This window comes from Paramisgurnus dabryanus, chromosome 3 (assembly GCF_030506205.2).
Source record: "Paramisgurnus dabryanus chromosome 3, PD_genome_1.1, whole genome shotgun sequence".
Lineage (NCBI taxonomy): Eukaryota > Metazoa > Chordata > Actinopteri > Cypriniformes > Cobitidae > Paramisgurnus > Paramisgurnus dabryanus.
Window position 1 is genome coordinate 34574770 of NC_133339.1, and position 21524 is coordinate 34596293.

A 21524-nucleotide genomic window follows, 5' to 3' on the forward strand; every position below is an offset into this window, starting at 1 on the left:
ACAAAAGTACAAAGCATTTATGAGAAGAGCAACTATTAAAAACATTGTCACATTTTATGTGTAACTTTACTTGGATGCTTATTAATCGCATCAGCACAAGAAGGAAACAGAGTAATGATTTATGACGCTAAAGGTTCAAAATCTTGGCCTGTTAGTTAGGAAAATGTTTTGCTGAATTTACAGGGAATCAAAACTTTTCCACATTCAGGGAAAAATAAACAATAGGAATTTGTTGAAAACCTTAGTTGGATAAAGTCTTAACAGATTCAAACATCAAAATCAGTATACAATTTCATGTTTACATTATTTATCAATATCAAGGTCAAGTTATGTTATTTCAATCAGGATGTATGCTTTTGAAAATAATTTATAACAATGGAAATATATACTGTATTTGCAATGTATTGTTGAAACAATTTTGATCATTATAAAGGAATATTAATGGAACCACAGAAGATCTGAGAACACCAATGAAAATAAAAATGTATCTTAAATATAAAAAATTGGATGAATAAAAATTCAAGTGTCTAACTGAACCTTTTGGATGACCAAAAAGTAGCCTCTGCTCTGAGGGGTCAAATTTGCATTTATTTCTGAAAGTTACAACAGTGCCTTCTAGTGTCTTTACTTAAGAACTGACTTAAAAAAAGAATTTTGTGTGAGCTGCTGGGGATGTGTGAGACTTGAAGAAAAAGTAATTTAGAGAAACAGAAATAAAAAATTGTATGCACTTAATGTTACTTACCTTACTCAGGAATAATGTATTGAACACTATAAAAAAAACACTGCCATTGATTGTGTGATATACAGTACTGTGCAAAGGTTTTAGGCCACCACTCCCAGACTTGTTATTTTAGACGTTTTAACTTTTTTTCAATCTATTTTATTAAGATAAAAGCAGAAAATACCAAAAATATGTACAAAAAATTAAAAAATACATGTTCAGGACTAAATGTCTTCTTTAGGCCTCGTCAGTGTTTAGATCATTTGCATCTTGAGCGTTTTTCAGCAGAATTAAGTAAAAAGATTAATTTCTATAAAATGTGAAATTAGGATTTAATTTTATTTAGGTTTAAGAGATCCTGCAGTTTCCTGATATTGCTCAAGTGGAAGGTAAGTTTACCCTAAAAACTTGACACATCATCAGGTTTACATTTTTATACAGTTTTTAATACTATATACACATATCCTGTATTTTCTGGATGTATTCTAATAAACAGACTGAGAAACAATTATATTATCACTATACAATTGCAAAAACAACAAATCTAAATCTGGCATGGTGGTCTAAGACTTTTGCACAGTACTGTATATGATGCAATAAAACAGTTTAAAAAAAAAGGTCACATATGTCCTAAAACAACAACGGGTACTGGATATTGGTTTTAAGAAAACTTTAACAAAGGTTTTGATCCACTTCAAATGTTGACTAGTGTATGTATATGTATATAAAAATTAAAGCTTATTTAAATGGGATTACTTGAAATTATTGTATAAAATTAGGCATTTATGCTAATATAAACAATCAGTTTCTGCAACACTGCGTATAAAGGAATAATCTCACAGCTGTACACATGACATCATCGGTTAATGTTTAGTTTAATCTGAAAACACTGAGACCAAGCTCATTGAAACCACAGGTTTTACATGTACAATATATTAGTAACTGCAAATAAAAGAAAACAGGTTGTCCTACAGTAAAGTCATATCAAAACATCTCAATAAAAGACAAACATTATTTGCAAGAAAAAGACAAAATTTCTTTGTGCTTGCTAACATTTCTAAAAATATGCCACATGGACTATGAATTAAAAAGAACATTTTTGTTTGTACTATATTACAAATTCATGTCCTTATCAGAGGCCATTTTCTTCTTGTGTTGTGCATGTATCAGTGTATCAATATGACATCATCCAAGTGAATGTCGACATAAAAACAGGCTGCATCATCACAAGCATGGTCATTTACAGAGAAAATTAAAAACAAAGGACATGTTTTCAGGCGTCTCATTTGGTTGTTCAGGCAAAGCAGAGCTCTTGAGAAATAGGTGAAACATTTAGAAGATCCAAGGAAAGTTGTGGGTCATTGGCACATTTGAGGATACAAACCTCATCATTGATCACAAAGCAAACCAATGCAAGCGTCAGTAGCACACAATATGACTCCACCGCTCATTTTAAGCTTAAGATAAAAAAGCTTCGGATTTGATCTTTCCAAAGATTTTTTACGTGTACTTGCAGTTCATCTCCATGAAGTTCTTGCTTGCTTCCATAAACGCCTTGCAGTCTCTGGGACCTCAGGAGCACCGGTTTGTCCCATTGGCATTTGTTATTAGTTCCATGTCTGCATTTATGCAGCATGCATGCATTCATTAGTAAACTGAATATCTGTGTCCACAGTTTTTATTCAAAAAAATTAAAAAAAATTGTTAAAAAGGTTATGAAATGAACCATTTGGGTCTTCCCTATTTGACTCTTGCAGTATATATTTTAATACCAAAGAAGGAGGCACCCCTGAGGTGTGAAGGAAGGCGAGATGTTTGACTTGGAACGGTATGAGAACCTTGGCATTTCCATATGAAGTCCAAACAGAGACACAAGCTCATACAATATCTAATAAAAGTCTTTTCAGGAGAACACTCCTTGATCCAAACTGATCAGATGCCAGCTGTTGGCTTTGTCTCCGGTACTTTCAACAAGAAGAAATATTCCAAGTGACAGCGCATCACTTTCTGAATTCTTAAGGGAAGGGGAAACTTTCCCCCAATTTTGGGAAATAAAGCAATTTGTGGCAAGAAGCAACCAGCCCAGGAAATTGTGGCATTTTTGAAGTCACACTCAATCACGTCTTGAGGTTAAGTCATCATGTGTCTCCATACGGGTCCAAAAGATGTTTCCAAAAACAAAATGAAGGTACATATGTCCAGTTTAGATTGTGTACAGTACAATAAAATCTTCATCACTTAGCACAATAGTGGCAATCGTGAGCAGTCACATATATTCGTGCAACATCAATGAAACAGATAAGAATAAAAAAAAAAAAAAAAAATGCCTGTCCCATTGGCACATGGTTCAGATAAAATCCCAGCATTGGATGAAGCTGCTTCGGCGTTCAGATTTCATGGGTTGAAACACATGGATGCAAACAGTAGTTTGAGGATGTCCATATCATCATCATCATCATCATGGTTTTCCAGTATTGGCAGTTGATGTAGATTTGATTAAGTGATTGTGTTATGCACTCCATGTGTAATAATAATAGCTGCAAATCATTATTCAGCCATTGCTTCTCACACCTACAACACAAACCTGTAAATGACACATCTGAATCCAATTTGCCTCATTATGCTACAGGTTAAAAGCTAAAAATACCCTACTGGAGTACATAATCGCAAATGCTTTCATGAGCAACTGTGTGCTAAAATGTATCAGACCGCAATTCATAAAGAAACGTGTTGCGTACAAATGCCACAGTACTGCAAGTGTGCATGTTCGGCATGTTCACATCCAAACATTTACGTCAGCATACTTGCACAAAGCATGTTTCTGTAACGTCCCTTATATTTATCAGCACGGGTCATTTTCATTATTTACAAAACAAACCAGAGGCGCCTGACGACTGCATTTCTCACACTATTTAGATGAGATAGGTTCCTTCATGGATACATTACAGTAGAGTCCAAATGATAGGTCTGGCAGTGTGTCCTGCATATGAAGAGGGTCACATTATTTCAAATCACCAGAGGACAGAGGCCACGCAGGAATGTAAAGTGAAGGGCATTACACCCCGGTCCGGTTCTGGAGTCCTCTGAACCTCTGGCAAGAGCACCACAAATGAGCAAGGTCAGCATGGACACACACAACCATGATTCAATATATCTCAGGGTAATGGGAAGTTCACACTCATAACCTTCTGCTGCCGCCCGATGAACTAGCTGCCTGAACTCGAAGCCGGACATCTGGAAATTGCGTAAGAGGCTTCTGAAACATTCACGTGACAGTAGTATTTACATGATCAGTTGGGTTGGAGAGCTAAAAAACTTCAAAATCACTTGAAGCATCTGGATGGTGGGCCTGGAGGTAAAAATTTTCTGGTCTATGGGAACAAGATTTGCGTGTGTGTGCATGTGTGCAATTTGTTGACCACCGGAAGTAAATATAGGGTCCTTTTAGTTTGCCGAGGAGCTGCTGTTGGGGTCGGGTCGGGCGTTGGCTAGGTACTTGGCCCTCATGCTTGATGTGTACTGTAGGGAGAAAATCATAAAGAACAATAAATGTAATGACAAGATCTAATTTAATATAGTGTAAAAATGGTGTCTGCAACATTATAATGTCCTGTTTACACCTGGTATTAACAAATAACATCAATCAGTTGCTATTTAGCAAAATGAAGGCCTGACTTTTACTGTTTTTTTGATCAAAGTTGTTTTTGATCAGCTATTTCAATGTGTGGTTTCCAATTAAGAGGTGGACAAGTTCACACCTGGGCTGTGTTAGCAATAACCCCCATACCCTCATTTAATCTCTAATGCATTAGTCCACGAATATAGTCCACTTTAAGGAGTTCGTAAATTCAGACACAGTGTGCCCAGGAAGTGCTGTGGGCGCCATCTTGTGTTGAGATGTGAAAATTCATTCAGCTTGAAGCTCAAAGAGGAGTTAGCAGTTAGTGAACATTGGTTATTTACTCATTATTGCGGTGCATCATGGGATTGAACGAGTGCACTCACTTATGTTCACTATGATTTTGGACACCACTACAAAGACTATTTCCTCACATAGAACACCATTTGAGGGCTATTTTGGAAAAAATCTCTTTACAAGGTGTAAACAGGACCTTTAATAATGAGTAAAATAGACAACATAAATCACATAACGATGGTATAGCGACCACAGAATCATTTAGACAGCCTTGATGTTCATCAATTATGCTTTCTAGTCCAAACATTTGTCTTGTATAGATCCCAATTACATAAAGATACATTTTGTAGAACTGAATAACCGCAGAGTACTGCAATATACTGTAAAAAAACAGTGGCAAGCCTAACAATACCATACTACCGGTAACAATATTTGACTTTTCTTAAATACACTACATCACTAACATAACTTGATACATAAAGAGGATCAACTGGACAAAATGATTTATACCACTATTGACGTAAAAGCATGCTAGGACAAGGTTTTGGTTGTAGGAACATTCAATAATCGTATAATAAGTGGTTCATGCAGTTCATTAAGTGTGTTAAAGATGCAGTGATCATAGTTTCCCACACACTGTCCTGAACTGTACATAACCTCAGCAGATGTTCCACTGAACCCTGACTCCTCAAAGACACATGAACAGGCCTGTATGTATGTTTAATGCGTGTCGGGCCATTCTGATAAGCCCCAATGACTAGCACACAGTGTGAATGGCAAAACCATTTCCGTTCAAGAAAACAAGATGAGATAACGTCCAGCGAGGGACTGAAAATAATGAACACAGTTCGAAAAGAACAGATCAGTAGATCTTCATCACACCCATAGGTATCTTTTATTACATTTGCGAGGTAAATGATAGATTTGATTCAGATCATTTAAATTGTTCTGCTGTGATCAACTAAAATCAATGCTATATCCTAAACAGTGTGCAACATGTCAGGACTCAGGAGCCAAACATATTGAACATTTACCTAACCCTTACTATGTATCCCAAATAGGAACACTGTACCATGATTACATTTTGGGACTAACCAATTTATCAGCAACTCATTTTAGATATAAATATCAAGTCAGAACTAAAAAAATAATAATAATTAAACACTACATGACAATTCTCGCTATCTGTTAACTAAGAAACTACAGGACATATATCAGTCTATAGTGAATATGGCATACTATAGGGAATAAGGCAGGGAATATGGCATTCTATAGGAAATATAGCTTTCCATAGTAAATATGGCAGGGAATATGACTCACTATATGTAATATGGCAGGCTATAGGGAATATGGCAGTCTATAGGGGATATGGCAGTTTAAGGGTTTTGGCAGTCTATAGGAGGATACGGCATTCTATAGGGAATAGGGCAGGAAATATGGCATTCTATAGGAAATACAGCTTTCTATAGTGAAAATGGCAATATATAGGGAATATGGCAGTCTATAGTGAATATGGCTTTCTATAGGAAATATGGCAGGGAATATGGCTTACTATAGGGAATATGGCAGTCTATAAGGGATATGGCAGTCTATAGTGAATATGGCTTTCTATAGGAATTATGAAAAGGAATATGGCTTTCTGTAGGAAATATGGCAGGGAATATGACTCACTATAGGTAATATGGCAGGCTATAGGGAATATGGCAGTCTATAGAGGATATGGCATTCTATAGAGAATATGGCAGTTTAAGGGATTTGGCAGTCTATAGGAGGATACGCCATTCTATAGGGAATAGGGCAGGAAATATGGCATTCTATAGGAAATATCGCTTTCTATAGTGAAAATATATCGGGAATATGGCAGTCTATAGTAAAAATAGCTTTCTATAGGAAATATGGCAGGGAATATGGCTTCCTATAGGGAATATGGCTTTCTATAGGAAATATGGCAGGGAATATGGCTTTCTGTAGGAAATATGGCAGGGAATATGACTTACTATAGGGAATATGGCAGTCTATAGGAGATATGGCATTCTATAGAGAATATGGCATTCTTAGGGATTTGGCAGTCTATAGGAGGATACGGCAGTATATAGAGGAGGTATTATGGCAGTCTATAGGAAATATGGCAGTCTATATGGAATATGACAGTCTATTGGAAGCATATAATCCATATGTCAGATGCCATTTCGCGTATTGATGTGCTAAAAAATGTTTGTAAATTTGCGTGTGGCTCCTCATTCATTAGAGACCGACATTATTTGCATATTAGTTACCATCCTCCCGGACGTGCCCCCACAAATAAACTGTAAGTCTTTGGAAAACATTGTAGCATACAGGGAATGTTGTGGGCTTTAAGGAATATGCCAGTCTATAGGGAATAGTTAGTAAGTTACTTTATTTATCCTAGTTTGCAGCATATTCACAATAGCATTATTAATAAATTAAACTAAAATAATCTAAATGAATGAACTAATCCATGACCAGACAAGCTGGACACCAGTTATCATCTATAAAAAATAATTGAAAATTGAAAATGAAATTGCCCGAGGTATAAAAGATGATTTTTGTGTAGGTCTTGTGTAAGTCGCTTTGGATACAAGCATCTACCAAATGCATAAATGTAATGTATATTTAGTCCTGTTTGTCATACAATGAGGAACACAGTTCAGATGGCAGCATTTCAAAAATTGAGGATGCAACATGCCATTTTATAAGGAATATAGTCAGTCTATAGGGAATATGTTAGTATATAGGAAGAATATGTCTGCCTATAAGGGCGTACGTACCGTACGCATAGTGTAAGTACACTTAATGTTAGGAACATTTAATTCTCTTAGTCTTAAGTGGTATGTGCTAGCTAGTGGATAGAGAACAAGACCAGCAAAACATACAACAAAAACACTAAGAAGGGTCAGAACGAGGGTAGTTTAGGGGGGAATGAGAAATATTATTCCTGCTGCAAACTTTTTTTAGGAAGGGGGCAGGCCAACATATGGAAGTAGGGCAATCGAGTACCTGTTAGCAGAGGCTGTTACCAAAAGGAGCGGGAACTCTCCGATGGCTTTAAATGCCAGCTGTGACGACTGTTACTGCCCGATGAAGTCAAATACAACTGTGTGGGTTGGCAAAAAAGAAAACGACAAGAAAGTGTAGAGCAGAGATACATGACTGACTCAAGCTGACGAAAAACACACAGCACCACCATCCAGACACACAGAGGCAAAGGTGTGCATATGTGGAGAAGGGGCGAGCTGGTGAGGGGAAATTTACAGTGCGTGTAGGGACCACTTACATCACCATGCGCAGAAAATCTATACCTCATATTTTATACCTGCCTAAAAGCATAAGGATTGGGAGTTCAGCAGCAACCAGTAACCATTGTGTCATACCCAATTTTAAGTTTGCAGCTAGCCCAAAATCACCTTTATACAACAAATCAAAAACAATTTTAACTTTAAATCTTCAAGCTAACTAAAGTCAAAAATTCCCCACTTTGTTACTTGCTGATATAAAACAATTTTATCTGATCACAGTTGGACTGTTCCCACACAACCAGCCACAATCTAATATAAACTCTCTGTATTGACTTTATTATATACAGTGATTAAACCACAGTGGGGCGGATGATTCACACAAGCAAAATAGTGTTATTCGAGGTGAATATCTAAACATTCGGGCTGTTTAAATGACTCCGTGATTTGTGTGTTAGCGTGTTTCTGATTGTCAGGTGCATAACGGGGTGTTTATGTGTGCCATATACATTAAGGAGTAACATAGATACTTACAGAAGGTGGGGGTGATTCTCTCCCAATGAGAGGAGTGTTCTCACAGCGAGGGTTTGGGAAGTTTGCATTCTGAGTCCTGTAAATGACAGATACGGCAAACACAGATATACAATTTATACTACTGCATTCATATTAATAATGCATTTATTGTATATGGTTATTTGAGTCTTTATAACATAACCCCTGTACACAGCATAACATTAACTTTATTTCAATGCCATTTTCTGTGTGCTCCGCTGGACCTTCTCTCAAAGCCACAGCTAGAAAGGGGCCAATGTTTAATCCTAGCAGATTTTATATCCTCATCATTGAGTCAAGACATTGCACATTTGGTGCAGTCTGTGTCCAGCCGAGTCCCGCTGTTAAAAATATCCAACTGATGTCAGTACACCAACATCATTCGGTCCAGCTCATGTGGCGCAGATTTGGATCGAAAGACAGGTTAGTGATCGGCTTGTGTCTGTGATTTCAATTTTAAAATACAAGACTTAACGTTATCTTGTTTTTTACAACCTATGCAATTACATTTTTAGGGTTTAATTGTTAAGTATCTTAAATGTACGAGAAGCAATACAATTAAATTCAAATATTTTTGATTTAATAAATTTCACCCAACGTATTATTATTATAAAAAGACTAATAAAGCATGATATGCATTGTCAATATCCTAATAATAATAATAATAATAATAATAATAATAATAACAACAACAACAACATTAACATTAAAAACACGCAATTGTATTTATGCAAATATTGTTTTTTATCTTTGTGTTGAGCCTTGATAAGCTTGAAGGCTGTAATAAATCGTCATTAAAATGTCATTTAGTCCATGCCTCACCTGCATAGACACTATATTGGTTGTTGATTGTGTGTCGCTATCAAAAGCCAAAAGACTCAGAATTATTGGGATTTTGGCCACTGTATTAATATTAAAATGCTATTTTCTTAATACCAGCATACATTAAAAATAAAACCATGTGGCATATTTATTTGCTTAGACCTAAATAGACCTCCTCTTTTAAGTCTGAGGACACTATGGCAAGTTGTTTAAAAAAAAAATTGTACTTTATTATTAATATGGCTTTATTATTAATTAATTCTGACCCTTCTGGCCAGGGCCGGCCCTTGGCATTACTGAAATATGTGGTTGCCAAGCCCTAGGGTGTAATTTTTTTTAGCTCATGACATTAAAGTATCGCGAAAGCATTTTGTGTTACTTTGCGCAGCACTGCATGAGTCAAACACACCAGAGCTTTATGAGGGACCCAAAATGTTTTTAAGGAATGATCGAGTTAGGGGGCGTGCACAACAAAGCTTTTACACCCGAGGCCGGCGCATGTTTTTAAATGTTGTTTTCAAATAAGCCAGCAGCTAGAGGTTTTCTTCCGCGATGAAAAGCGGCGCTCGGCTGTTTTACCACGCTCAGCATCGAGAGTTGACAAATATTCAAACTTTGGTGAAAAGCTCCGCTCGTCCATGTCTCACACGGCCGTCCAATCACATTGGAGGAGGGACGGGACATTACCACAGCAACCAACCGTCCCACAGCTGAAGTATCACAGCTACCAAAGCGATCTGCTGAAGAAAAGTGGCGCTCAGCTGAAAATAAAAACAGCCATCCGGCGTCCTCCAGGCGTTTTTAGCCGCGTTTAAAAGTTTTGGTGTGCACAACCCCTTAGTCTGTCAGCAGTGAAGGTCTACCAAACATTACTTTAAAAAACTTCTAAAACTAAAAAAGTCCTTTGCAACACACAACGATTTTAAAATCTGGAACTTGAATCTTGGCCAAATATTGTCCTATCCTAACAAACCATACATCAATGGAAAGATTATTTATTCAGCTTTCAGATGATAAATCTAAATAAATAAAAAATTGACCCTTACAACTGGTTTTGTGGTCCAGGCTCACATAGTGTAACAACAAATGTGACATCACCCAGAAAAACGTAAGAGATGACAGCATGTCATTTTGGACTAATCTAAACAGTCAGCATCATGATGTGATTAAAATGCATCACCTTAATTATGTATGACTACCACTGGCATTTGCCACTTACACTAAGCATATAAAAATGAATGAAAAAAGAAAATTATAAGTGGTAAAAAAAGTCGGGTAGCATCAAGAAATACAAGTAAGAATAACAAGTTAAGGACTGCTCATGTTAGTCATTGATGTTTATGTACCATTTATAAATAGCTTAACAGAATTTAAAAATGTATCAGATTTAGATTCATACATTAGATTGATGTTACATTAGAATTTACAATGTAATATCCAAAAACAGTCATAGTTTTGGTTAGTCAAAATGTTAGTTAGTTTTGTTAGTTTTTGTTGTTGTTTTTTATCAAAAAAAGTTTTATTGAGAAAGAGAAGTCAGTTTATTTCTGAAACAATCAGAACGTAATTAGTAATATGTTTGTTATTTCTTAGTTGTGATTGATTTAATTCACATTTATGTTCATGATTTTCATTATTTACATAATAGTAAACTGAAGATAAAAAATGTTGCTTTTAAAATGAGCATTTTCAGAATCACTTTTTATTTATTAGTATAGAAAACTCCCATGAGCATCTAGTTGGAAGCTCCTCCCATTCTAAGGACAGCTGGAAGACCCTTCACAGGCTTTTTGGTAGTGCAGCAATTCACTCTTTGTCCTGATGCTTGGAAATTTTCCTGTGGTGCTGTGTGTGCAATGTAAGTTTTGTTATCCTGCTTGATTGTTTGTATATTTTTTTTTAAACCTATTTTGTATGTTATACAAATGAAGAGTTTCGTTGCAAAACGAGATAACTTTCTGTTTTTTTAATTTTTCAGAAATCTAATTTTTTGGTTGTGCATTCCAATTAATATAAATTCAACTGCAGTTGGTTTGTTTTGATTTAAACCTTCATAACTTAAAAAATACAGCTAAGTAGCACCATAAAACAAAATAATAACAAGATAACATAATAATAAACATGTTTTGACAAAAATTTTAAAAACTGAGTTATCTCGTTTTGCAACAAAACTCTTCAAATTATAATATTGGTTTACCTAATTTGTTTATAATTGTTTTGCATTTAAGTAAAGAACTGCTGCTTTTGGAAGCACCAATTGAGATGAAATATATACATTGATAAAATAAAAGTTTAAATGGACTTCCTGGTGTTTTAACTAAACACCCCAATTGGGATTCCCCCCTGCAAACGAGGTCTTTTACAATTATATTTCTAAATATTTTTTATTTTTTTGTGCTGGGCAGCCCTGCTTCTGGTTTTCAGTTAGATGTGTGTAAAACTCACATGTACTCAGTAACGGGAGCATTGCTGAGAGCGTGTGCTCCTGCAGGGATGCTGGTTTCACTGCCGTAGCTGCTACCACAGCTGTAGAGACTGGGCATGTGCACCCGATACAGATTATCATGATTCTGTCTTCCTCCGTGAGCCACGGACTCTTCCTCACTGTCTTCATCAGGCCTGTGCAAACAACATCATCAACATTGCTTTTTATTTATCCAGCTCATCATAATACACTCTTAATGACTTTAAATATATTGTAATGGAAAAATACTAAAGGAAAAACCTGTTAACTAATCAATTTTATATTACTTTAACACACGCACAGCCAAATTTACTGTGTTTTATTACAACAAGCAGACATCTTGGCCGCTTGCCATTGCAAATCGCTATATGAGTGGTCTGGGCTTAAAACAAAGATTAATAGCATAGGGACTCAACAACAAAACAAATAAAAGAAAGTGACATCATGACCAATTCAATGCCAAGGGGAATGTACAGACCTACCAGAGTTAAATTAATAAAGCTGCATTCCTTGGATCAAAAATAGAGGAATGTTTCAGTAGATATGCTTTCCAATAAAGAAATACATTCAATTATTGGCAACCTGATTTCATCACACATCATTTTCAATATAAAAGCCACAGTAGCAGTGAGTTGAATGACCAGCAGAGGGTGCCCCTTGCTTTGTGATTGCTGAAAACATGTGAAGCACACATTATGGCCACATAGACGCATGTTCTGGCCATTCTTTCACATACCGGAAACCCAAAAAGCTTTAATTTCCTCTTAAGAGGAATGACATGATGTTACCATCTCGAGCCAAAACACAGACATGCATCAATGACTAATGATCAAAGTTTGATTTCCACGTTTGACCTGACCTTAGTCAATAATGTTCTTTACATTATGTAGGATGATTTTATGTAGAAAACAGTAAAGAGCAAAAAATGACTTGCACTCTTTCAACCATGCAGCTGGTGTGTAACTTTCTGTTTCCAATGAACCCATGATTAAGCCGTATATTAATACCACTGTAGACACAACAAACTGTATAGGACCCTTTGGTTTAGATATATACTGACCTGTGATGCCCCCTGCTGGTCACTGATGAGAAACATCAGTGGTTAAAGGGGATCTAAAGCTATTTAATACATTCTGACTTATTAACACCATTTCAGATTTGGATTCCTCATGCTAAAAGTGTTAAAGAAGTGTTAAAGAAGCAGTTTGACATGTGATTGAGTATTTCTGTGCCGAATGCAATTTGCCAGGGTTCGTACAATTTACTGAAAGTTTTTTTCGAACATGAAAGATTCATACGTAACATTTTTGGTTAATTTGTTTTATATACCGTGGAAGTCCATATATGGGCACTTTAAGCGGAATAGCGCGCGCACACACACACAACAACCAAGGGCTTACATGAAATCAACTTTACCAAGAAGTGTGTTGTTGTTTGTCAGCGAAATTTAGGCTTGTTAAGCTTCCTAAAAACCAAACCTTATGGAAACAATGGATGTAGTTTCTTTATCCGCGGTAGCAGTGGAGTTGTGCGTGTGTGTTTATTTACCGCTGGATTATGCTGAAATAGGGCGGCCCCAACCAGGTCATGAGTCGCAGGTGGTAAGTAAACTGCATCAAATGTCTGTGTTTTGTTTGCAAAAAAGAGATAATGGGATAATGTTTTGTGTGTGTTGCTTGCTTGTGACTCGCTCCGCCCACAGTACGCCTCCAGGATCTCGTGTTTTTCCGAGTTTATCTTTCTTTTATAAATCTAATAAAACTAAAGTCTCTTGAAAGATATGAAGGATGCAAAGCTACTCTATAGGTAATCAAGATTAACATGAGATAAGCAGAAACAGAGCGTGTTTTGTGAGCTTTAAAGGCGCTCTAAGCGAATAATGTGCGACGTCACTTCCTGTTGATGTTTGAACTGTTTTCAAACAGACAGAGCGTAGCTAACTCCTCCCCCTCCCCCTCCCTTCCGTGCTTTCATGAACGCGCCCAACCCCCACCCCCAAATCCTTCTTGTCGTTTATTGGCTGGAACACTTTGTTATGGTTTCTGTTTGTAGGTTTGGCCATTTGTTGATATTGCCGTTTGTGAAGCCTGGGCTGTCTACAGAGATCGCGTTTTTTTACAGTTTGATCAGCGGACAGGCAGCAAGCAGATAGTGAGGAGATGTTTCCGGTATGTAACAAAAAATGTTTTATGGTCTAAAACGCTTCAATTCGCTTAGAGCACCTTTAAGCTTTATAAACCATGTGAATAATGAAATTTGTAAGCAATTCAAGAACAAATTGATTTTTAAATTGAGCACTATTCATTCAACAATAACTATTAAGTGGGGCGATAGTTTACTAATGACAAAAATCACAGAGTCAAATAAGCAACATGTAGTCATACAGAACCATTAGCACTACAAAAAAACATTTACTTTTTTAATGCAAAACAAGCCATCAGATAATAGACTGTACAACATGCTTTAAAGGGACACTCCACTTTAAAAAAAAATATATATATATATGCTTATTTTCCACCTCCCCTAGAGTTAAACATTTGATTTTTACCATTTTGGAGTCCATTCAGCCAATATCTGGGTCTGGCAGTACCACTTTTAGCATAGTTTAGCATAATCCATTGAATCTGATTAGACCATTAGCAGCGTGCTAAAGAATAAACAAAGAGTTTTGATATTTTCCTATTTAAAACTTGACTCTTCTGTAGTTACCTCGTGTTACATGACTAAGTCAGACGGAATATTAAAAGTGGCATTTTTCTAGGCCGATATAGCTAGGGATTATACTCTCATTCTGGCGTAATAATTGAGGACTTTGCTGCCGTACCATGGCTGCAGCAGGCGCAATGATATTACGCAATGCCCGAAAATAGTCACCTTGGTAACTTTCAATAGCAGGGGACTATTTTTGGGCACTGCGTAATATCATTGCGCCTCCTGCAGCCATGTTACAGCAGCAAAGTCCTTGAATATTACGCCAGAATGAGAGTATAGTTCCTAGCCATATCGGCCTAGAAAATCACAACTTTTAGTTTTCCGTCTTAGTCTTAGTACACAATGTTACTACAGAAGAGTCAAGTTTAAAATAGAAAAAATATCAAAACTATTTGGTTATTTTTAGCGCAATGCTAATGGTCTAATCAGATTCAATGGATTATGCTAAGCTATGCTAAAAGTGGTACCGCCAGAACCCGAGATCAGCTGAATGAATTCCAAAACTGTAAAAATCTAATGTTTAACTCTAGGGGAGGTGAAAAATCAGCATATTTAAAGTGGAGTGTAAATATTAATTCTCCATATGGATCATGATAAGGCCCAATTATAAAGCGTGTTTTTAAACATGTACCTCACCTTTTGCTATGCCATGTGTGTGGCACGCTGCAGATGACAGACGTGAACATAAGAGCTGTGATGAAGGAGAATAGCACCAGGTAGATCAACCCTTCCAGTCCATCGTAACATATACCAGTCAACGCCTGCACATAATCCTGCACAGACACACAGCATTAAACACAATTACAGCTCCCAGAGATTTAAACCAGAACATAAACACAGACAGCTATTAACAACAGTGCATAAAACTGCTCCATATCTAATGGAAATGTGGAAAATAAACAGACGATATAAAAAAAGTATTTGCTCAGTACTGTGCAGCATACCCTGTACACTGCCTACTATTTTCAAAGTATACATACTATATACTAAATTAATGACATGGGTAAAATTAAAGTATGCTTAGCTTTTGATAATAACCAGTGCTAGACTCTCTAACTAAAAACAGCCAGCAGTAGACGTCACCATGTGCTCCAGAGAGAAACAGGCTTTTAATAATACATACAGCTTCACACATGCTGCTCTCTTAAAAACATGGCAGTATCTCCTTCCTGCAAATTGCTGTCATTATTATCTACAAACTAGCTCAGCTTGTAATTACCGTCGGCACTGTTCTGTATCTTCAACACAGATTCTTCGCATACAGCCCAGATGTACGGCTCTGACAAACGAGGGCTTGGACCGTAAAGTGTGTTATTGCTTTTCCGGTACCAAAACACTATTAATAATGTATAATAAATCTCCGAAAGCCCATAGTTTCTTTCTACTGTTCTCATGGGAAGGAGAGGCACTTTTTAGGACCACCCAGAGAGCCTAGACTCGAGGAGGAACTTAACTCTGTGGTCTTGCTAAAATCTTCATTATCTCAGAGAGGAGGACAGGCCTCATGCTGCAGTACATCATACATGGGCATCTCTCTGTTGAGGGCCGTCTATATGGGTTTATATTGGTTTGAATAAAAGTATTTATTCAGCGAGGGTTGTTAGAAGGACTAACAGATATTAACATTCATTTAATCCTTAATTCTGCCATTTTTCAAATGCCTTTTATATAGACTGTTGAGTAACTATTGCTTAATCTAAACAAAGAATAAAATAGTATAAAGCAACATACATTTTTCAAAGTAATTTTGTCAAATTAAACCAAAAGCATGTAACGATGTGTTCATATACTCAAGCAGTCATTATTTCTTACCATGTGTAAACTGCGGCAATCCACGAGGGCTGTGAGCTGATGCAGTCCAACTTCAGTGCTGTTTAAAGCCCTCTGAATTTGCTCAAGGTTCCCCTAAAACACACACAGTTGGCAATGCATTGTCAAACTATGTGCAATACCTACATTTTACTATACCTACTTTTACAAACTTTGCATTAACAAAGTTAAGTGTGGATATTGATAAATTCTCCTCAATTATAAACATCCATGTAGAGATGAAACGCGTATAAAAATGTACATCACAGTTATAGTGACTAAAATCACCACGATTATTAATATGATCATGTTTTTGTGAACAATTTCTAAAAAATGTGAAAAAGTACAGATGCAAACCAAAATTAAAATTTATTTTACATGTAAGTGCACTTTTATTTGCATTAACATAAAAAATAACATTAATCATGGCACATTTGGGATAGTGAGGTAAATGTTCATTTAGTTCAGACAGAACACAAGAGAGTAAATCAGATTTTTATATGAACACTGGACAAATCAGCAAGTCATCTGTCTGCGAATGTTGTGAAAACTGGGGTGTACTTTATGACCCAGTAGTAAGCTGAACGACACCTGCGCTCACAGCAGGAGCTTTAAACTCATCAGATTACATCATTAAATGAAAAATGAATAGAAAAAAAGGATTTGTCTAAAGAAATATGAAGTAAACATGTGTCAGTACAACTACACTCTAAAAAATTGGTGCTAAATAGCACTAAAAGCACGTAATCATAGGGGAACCATTTTTAGTGCTATATAGCACCTACAAAGCACCATACGGGGGTGATATAGCACCAGATATAGTTATATATATAGCACTACTACATAGGTGCTATATGGCCAGTGAACCACTTTTAGTGCTATTTAGCCCCGTTTGTTTTAAGAGTGTACTTTTCCCTAATGTGAAAAGTTTTAGGATTTAAATGCGGTCGGAAGGATTAGTCCATTTTCTTAAAAAAAAAATCCAGATAATTTACTCACCACCAAGTCATCTAAAATGTTGATGTCTTTCTTTGTTCAGTCTAGAAGAAATTATGTTTTTTGAGTAAAACATTCCAGGATTTTTCTCATTTTAATGGACTTTAATGGACCCCAACACTTAACTCAACACTTAACAGTTTTTTTCAACGGAGTTTCAAAGGACTCTAAACGATCCCAAACGAGGCAAAAGCGTCTTATCTAGCGAAAACGATTGTCATTTTTGACAAGAAAAATAAAAAATATGCACTTTTAAACCACAACTTCTCATCTATCTCCGGTCCTGTGATGCGCCAGCGCGACCTCACGCAAAACGTCATCATGTCAAGAGGTCAAGGATGATGTATGCGAAACTACGTCAGTTTACTGTTTAAAATGGTCCGCAAATGTGCGTTTCATATATGTAACACGTGACCTTTCCACGTCATTACGCAATTACATGAGGTCGCGCTGGCTCGTCACACAGCCGGAGATAGATGAGAAGTTGTGGTTTAAAAGTGCATATTTTTTATTTTTCTTGTCAAAAATGACAATCGTTTTGCTAGATAAGACCCTTATGCCTTGTTTGGGATCGTTCAGAGTCCTTTGAAACTCAAGTGTTGAGTTAGGTGTTTAGTGTTGGGGTCCATTAAAGTCTATTAAAATGAGAAAATCTTGCAATGTTTTCCTCAAAAAACATAATTTCTTCTCGACTGAACAAAGAAAGACATCAACATTTTGGATGACATTGTGGTGAGTAAATTATCTGGATTTTTTTTAAGAAAAAGGACTAATCCTTTAAACTAGTTGATTTGGACAGGGTTTTAAACAGTAATAAAAAAAAATGATGCAGTAAAACGCGGTTACTCAATAAACCGGAAATCGTTACATCTCTACATCCATGTGTAAAGTTGCAGCAGCAAACAGATTTAAGCCAACTCCAAGCAATAGAAATAGTTTCACTGAATCAGCGTTTTCTCTCAATGCCCGTGTTTCAGCAAAAGTCCTTTTTTTCACATGTAAAAACCGCCAGCCATCACTTTGTCCCAGAACACACGCAGAAGTTGCACAATGACACGGAGGCCCAGAGGAAAACACATGGACAGACGCTATAAAAGAACCTGCAAGCTTGTGATTCTGGAATTTTGGGAAGCATGGCATTTATTGCATGAACATCTACACACACACACACACACACACACATACAAATACGTACACACAAACGCTCACCTTTGTTTTGGAGTATTCTCTAACTGCAGAGCGCAGTAGTTCAGACACATCGTCCTGCATTTCTACCAGTGCCTTGTGACCTCCAGACAGCTTCTATAAGACATAACAGACCAGTTACATGCTGTGTAATAACTTATTCATACAGTACATGTTAGGTGTTCCTGTAGCTCAAATATAGAGTAAGGCTTTAACAATACCAATAATTGATTCCCAGGAAATGCATAGACTGATAAAACATGTTTTTCTCATGTGCACTGTTAGAAGCTTTAAATTAAAGGAATATTCCATTTTCTTAAAAGAAAAATCCAGATAATTTACTCACCACCATGTCATCCAAAATGTTGATGTCTTTCTTTGATCAGTCGAGAAGAAATTATGTTTTTTGAGGAAAACATTGCAGGATTTTTCTCATTTTAATGGACTTTAATAGAGCCCAACACTTAACTCAACACTTAACAGTTTTTTCAACGGAGTTTCAAAGGACTCTAAACGATCCCAAACGAGGCATAAGGGTCTTATCTAGCGAAACGATTGTCATTTTTGACAAGAAAAAATAAAAAATATGCACTTTTAAACCAAAACTTCTCGTCTAGATCCGGTCGTCATGCACTAGCGTGACCCGACGCAATACGTCATTACGTCAAGAGGTCACAGAGGACGAACGCGAAACTCCGCCCCAGTGTTTACAAATGTGGTGAAAGAGGACCGTTCCTACGTTGTTGTATGTCAACTGATACTAATTAATGTCTTTGTGTCAGTTTATTGTTTAAAATGGTCCGCAAATGTGCGTTTTATATATGTAACACGTGACCTCCGTACGTCACTACGCAATTACGTTAGGTCGCGCTGGACCGGACCTAAACGAAAAGTTGTGCTTTAAAAGTGTATATTTGTTATTTTTCTTGTCAAAAATGCTAGATAAGACCCTTATGCCTTGTTTGGGATCGTTTATAGTCCTTTGAAACTCCGTTGAAAAAATCTGTTAAGTGTTGAATTAAGTATTAATTGTTGGTGTCTATTAAAGTCCATTAAAATGAGAAAAATCCTGCAATGTTTTCCTCAAAAAACATAATTTCATCTCGACTGAACAAAGAAAGACATCAACATTTTGGATGACATTGTGGTGAGTAAATTATCTGGATTTTTCTTTTAAGAAAATGGAATATTCCTTTAATCAGATGCATATATGCGAAAGAGAGGGTTATTGTAATGTGATGGAGGACTCAAATATCCCAGGTGAGCAGCACAAATATCTTAAAATTAGTTTTTGGATTGTGGTTGCTTTTATGAAAACTACAAATTGGATAGGTGATACAAACTGGGTTGTGATTTCCTCTACAGTGCACCATTTCCTTACTCTAGTCTATATTCAGACTCCCGTGCTCACTGTACCGAAAGTTTCTTTGCATTATGCAACAGCACATTTTCACTCAGCAGCAAAGGCGACATTAAGACATTTTAAAGTGAAACAGGAAAAAATGTTCGGTCCATTATAGCATTTCCACATAACATAAATATTTAAAATGCCAAATGGCCACTCTGTCCGTCAACAGTTCTACATTTAAATGTCCAACGATGATAAAACGTGTTTTTATTTTCGGAACTTAAAGATGTAACCCTTGGGATGATTCTCGTGACAGTGCTGGAAATTAATTTGGTCGTAACGCTAAAGGCGTATTATGCAGCTCAGCTTTCCCAACAGTGCACATTTTGGATGTGTCCCATATCCGTCCACATTACAGTAGTTCCTCCATCTTCATCTACTAATAAGCTGATGAGTGGATTCAGGTATGTTTGAATAGGAAGAGTGCGCACACTAGCCAAACCGTACTTTGTGGGTCAGATGTAGTATGGTACAGTACTAATAGTGTGAGCACGCTCTAAGAGCTGCTTATGTTTGTTGGGGTCTCTGTTGTGAACACTCCCTAAAAGAGTAACTGCTTAGACATTTAACAGCAAGAGAGCTCCATACAATTCAGAATTTGAAACGGTTTCTTTTAAAAAAGAAGAGGTATTCGCTTCAGGTACTCCAACATGTTCCTCAAGGTTTATGGGTGACATTTTAAGTCCCCTCCAAGCAATATCCACTTCAGTTAATGGCTGTCTCAGATGCGAACAAGCTCAATTTCATCCGTATGCTGTAAGAGAACCGGACAAAGCCTATTTAGAGGCACCAGCTGACAAAGTGAACCATTCAATCTCCATATGGGCATAAGCCGTCATTTAAATGAAATGACATCAAAACAATGGAGCTGTTACCCACACAATCCATCAATCATGATCGGTTAAGAGCTGTGAGGTCCTCGAATTATGCAGATGCATTATTCGCATAAAGACTTAAGGAGTCTGACTCCATTAACTAAAGGGAGGGGCAGGAAGCCAAATCAACACACAGATCCATGGAGCTGCTCGGAACGAAGACAGAATGCTAATGTACAGGGACACACAAAAAAGTGGGCGGCACTTTGCCCATAATAGAGTGTTTGGAAGGAGGAGCTCCAGTCCAAACCGTAGTTAAATACCCAAGAATGAGGAAACAATTGTGTTTAAGGCTTATGATATGCCACTACCATGTAAAGAACTCTTATTATTCATATACTTTATTTTATTCATACTGCAGTTTGAAAACAACCTTTTTGTTGACAGTTTAGTGTTTCTCTGTGTGGGAGGTTTAAAAAAAGGCTCTGGTAAATACTCAAGTAATAAAAAGAACCTGAATCGATTTCCGAAAAAGATAAAAGCTATGATTACCTGCTGGAAGGGGTTAACCTGGCCCACGTTGCATGTGAGGTAATACTGCAGAATATCTGTGAACAGAAAAAGAAATGGTGGATCAAGAGCCATGATATGACAGAAGTCAAGGAGAATTTGTTGAAGAGAAAGCATTTTATATTTGGATAAAAACCCATCTAAATAAGATTGTGTGTTTCCACTTGAATGCCTCTACAAGCAATCTTATTTTACAGCCTTTTCTACATACGCTGGCAGTCATAACAAAACTGTGACATGATACAATTGTCTCCCCATACACTTTTTACCTAGAGCAGAACTCTTATACTGTCCAGT

At 36.7% G+C, this 21524-nt stretch overlaps 1 protein-coding gene across 3 annotated transcripts in view; it reads right to left on the reverse strand.

The window, feature by feature from the left end:
* Positions 1-1580: 1580 nt before the first annotated feature.
* The window catches only part of ttyh3a (tweety family member 3a), a 54889-nt gene continuing 34945 nt past the window's right edge, over positions 1581-21524 (reverse strand). The window contains exons 8-14 of one of the 3 annotated variants that reach the window (XM_065255389.2): positions 21210-21265; positions 18459-18551; positions 16257-16349; positions 15081-15217; positions 11714-11887; positions 8429-8504; positions 1581-4243 (exon numbers count right to left, since the gene is read on the reverse strand). In XM_065255389.2, coding sequence (XP_065111461.2) covers positions 4169-4243; positions 8429-8504; positions 11714-11887; positions 15081-15217; positions 16257-16349; positions 18459-18551; positions 21210-21265 — 704 coding nt within the window. In that variant the 3' untranslated portion in view covers positions 1581-4168. Of the gene's footprint in view, positions 4244-7659; positions 7756-8428; positions 8505-9220; positions 11114-11713; positions 11888-15080; positions 15218-16256; positions 16350-18458; positions 18552-21209; positions 21266-21524 lie in introns of those variants that run through there. The other 2 variants (XM_065255388.2, XM_065255390.2) reach the window with 2 other exon arrangements.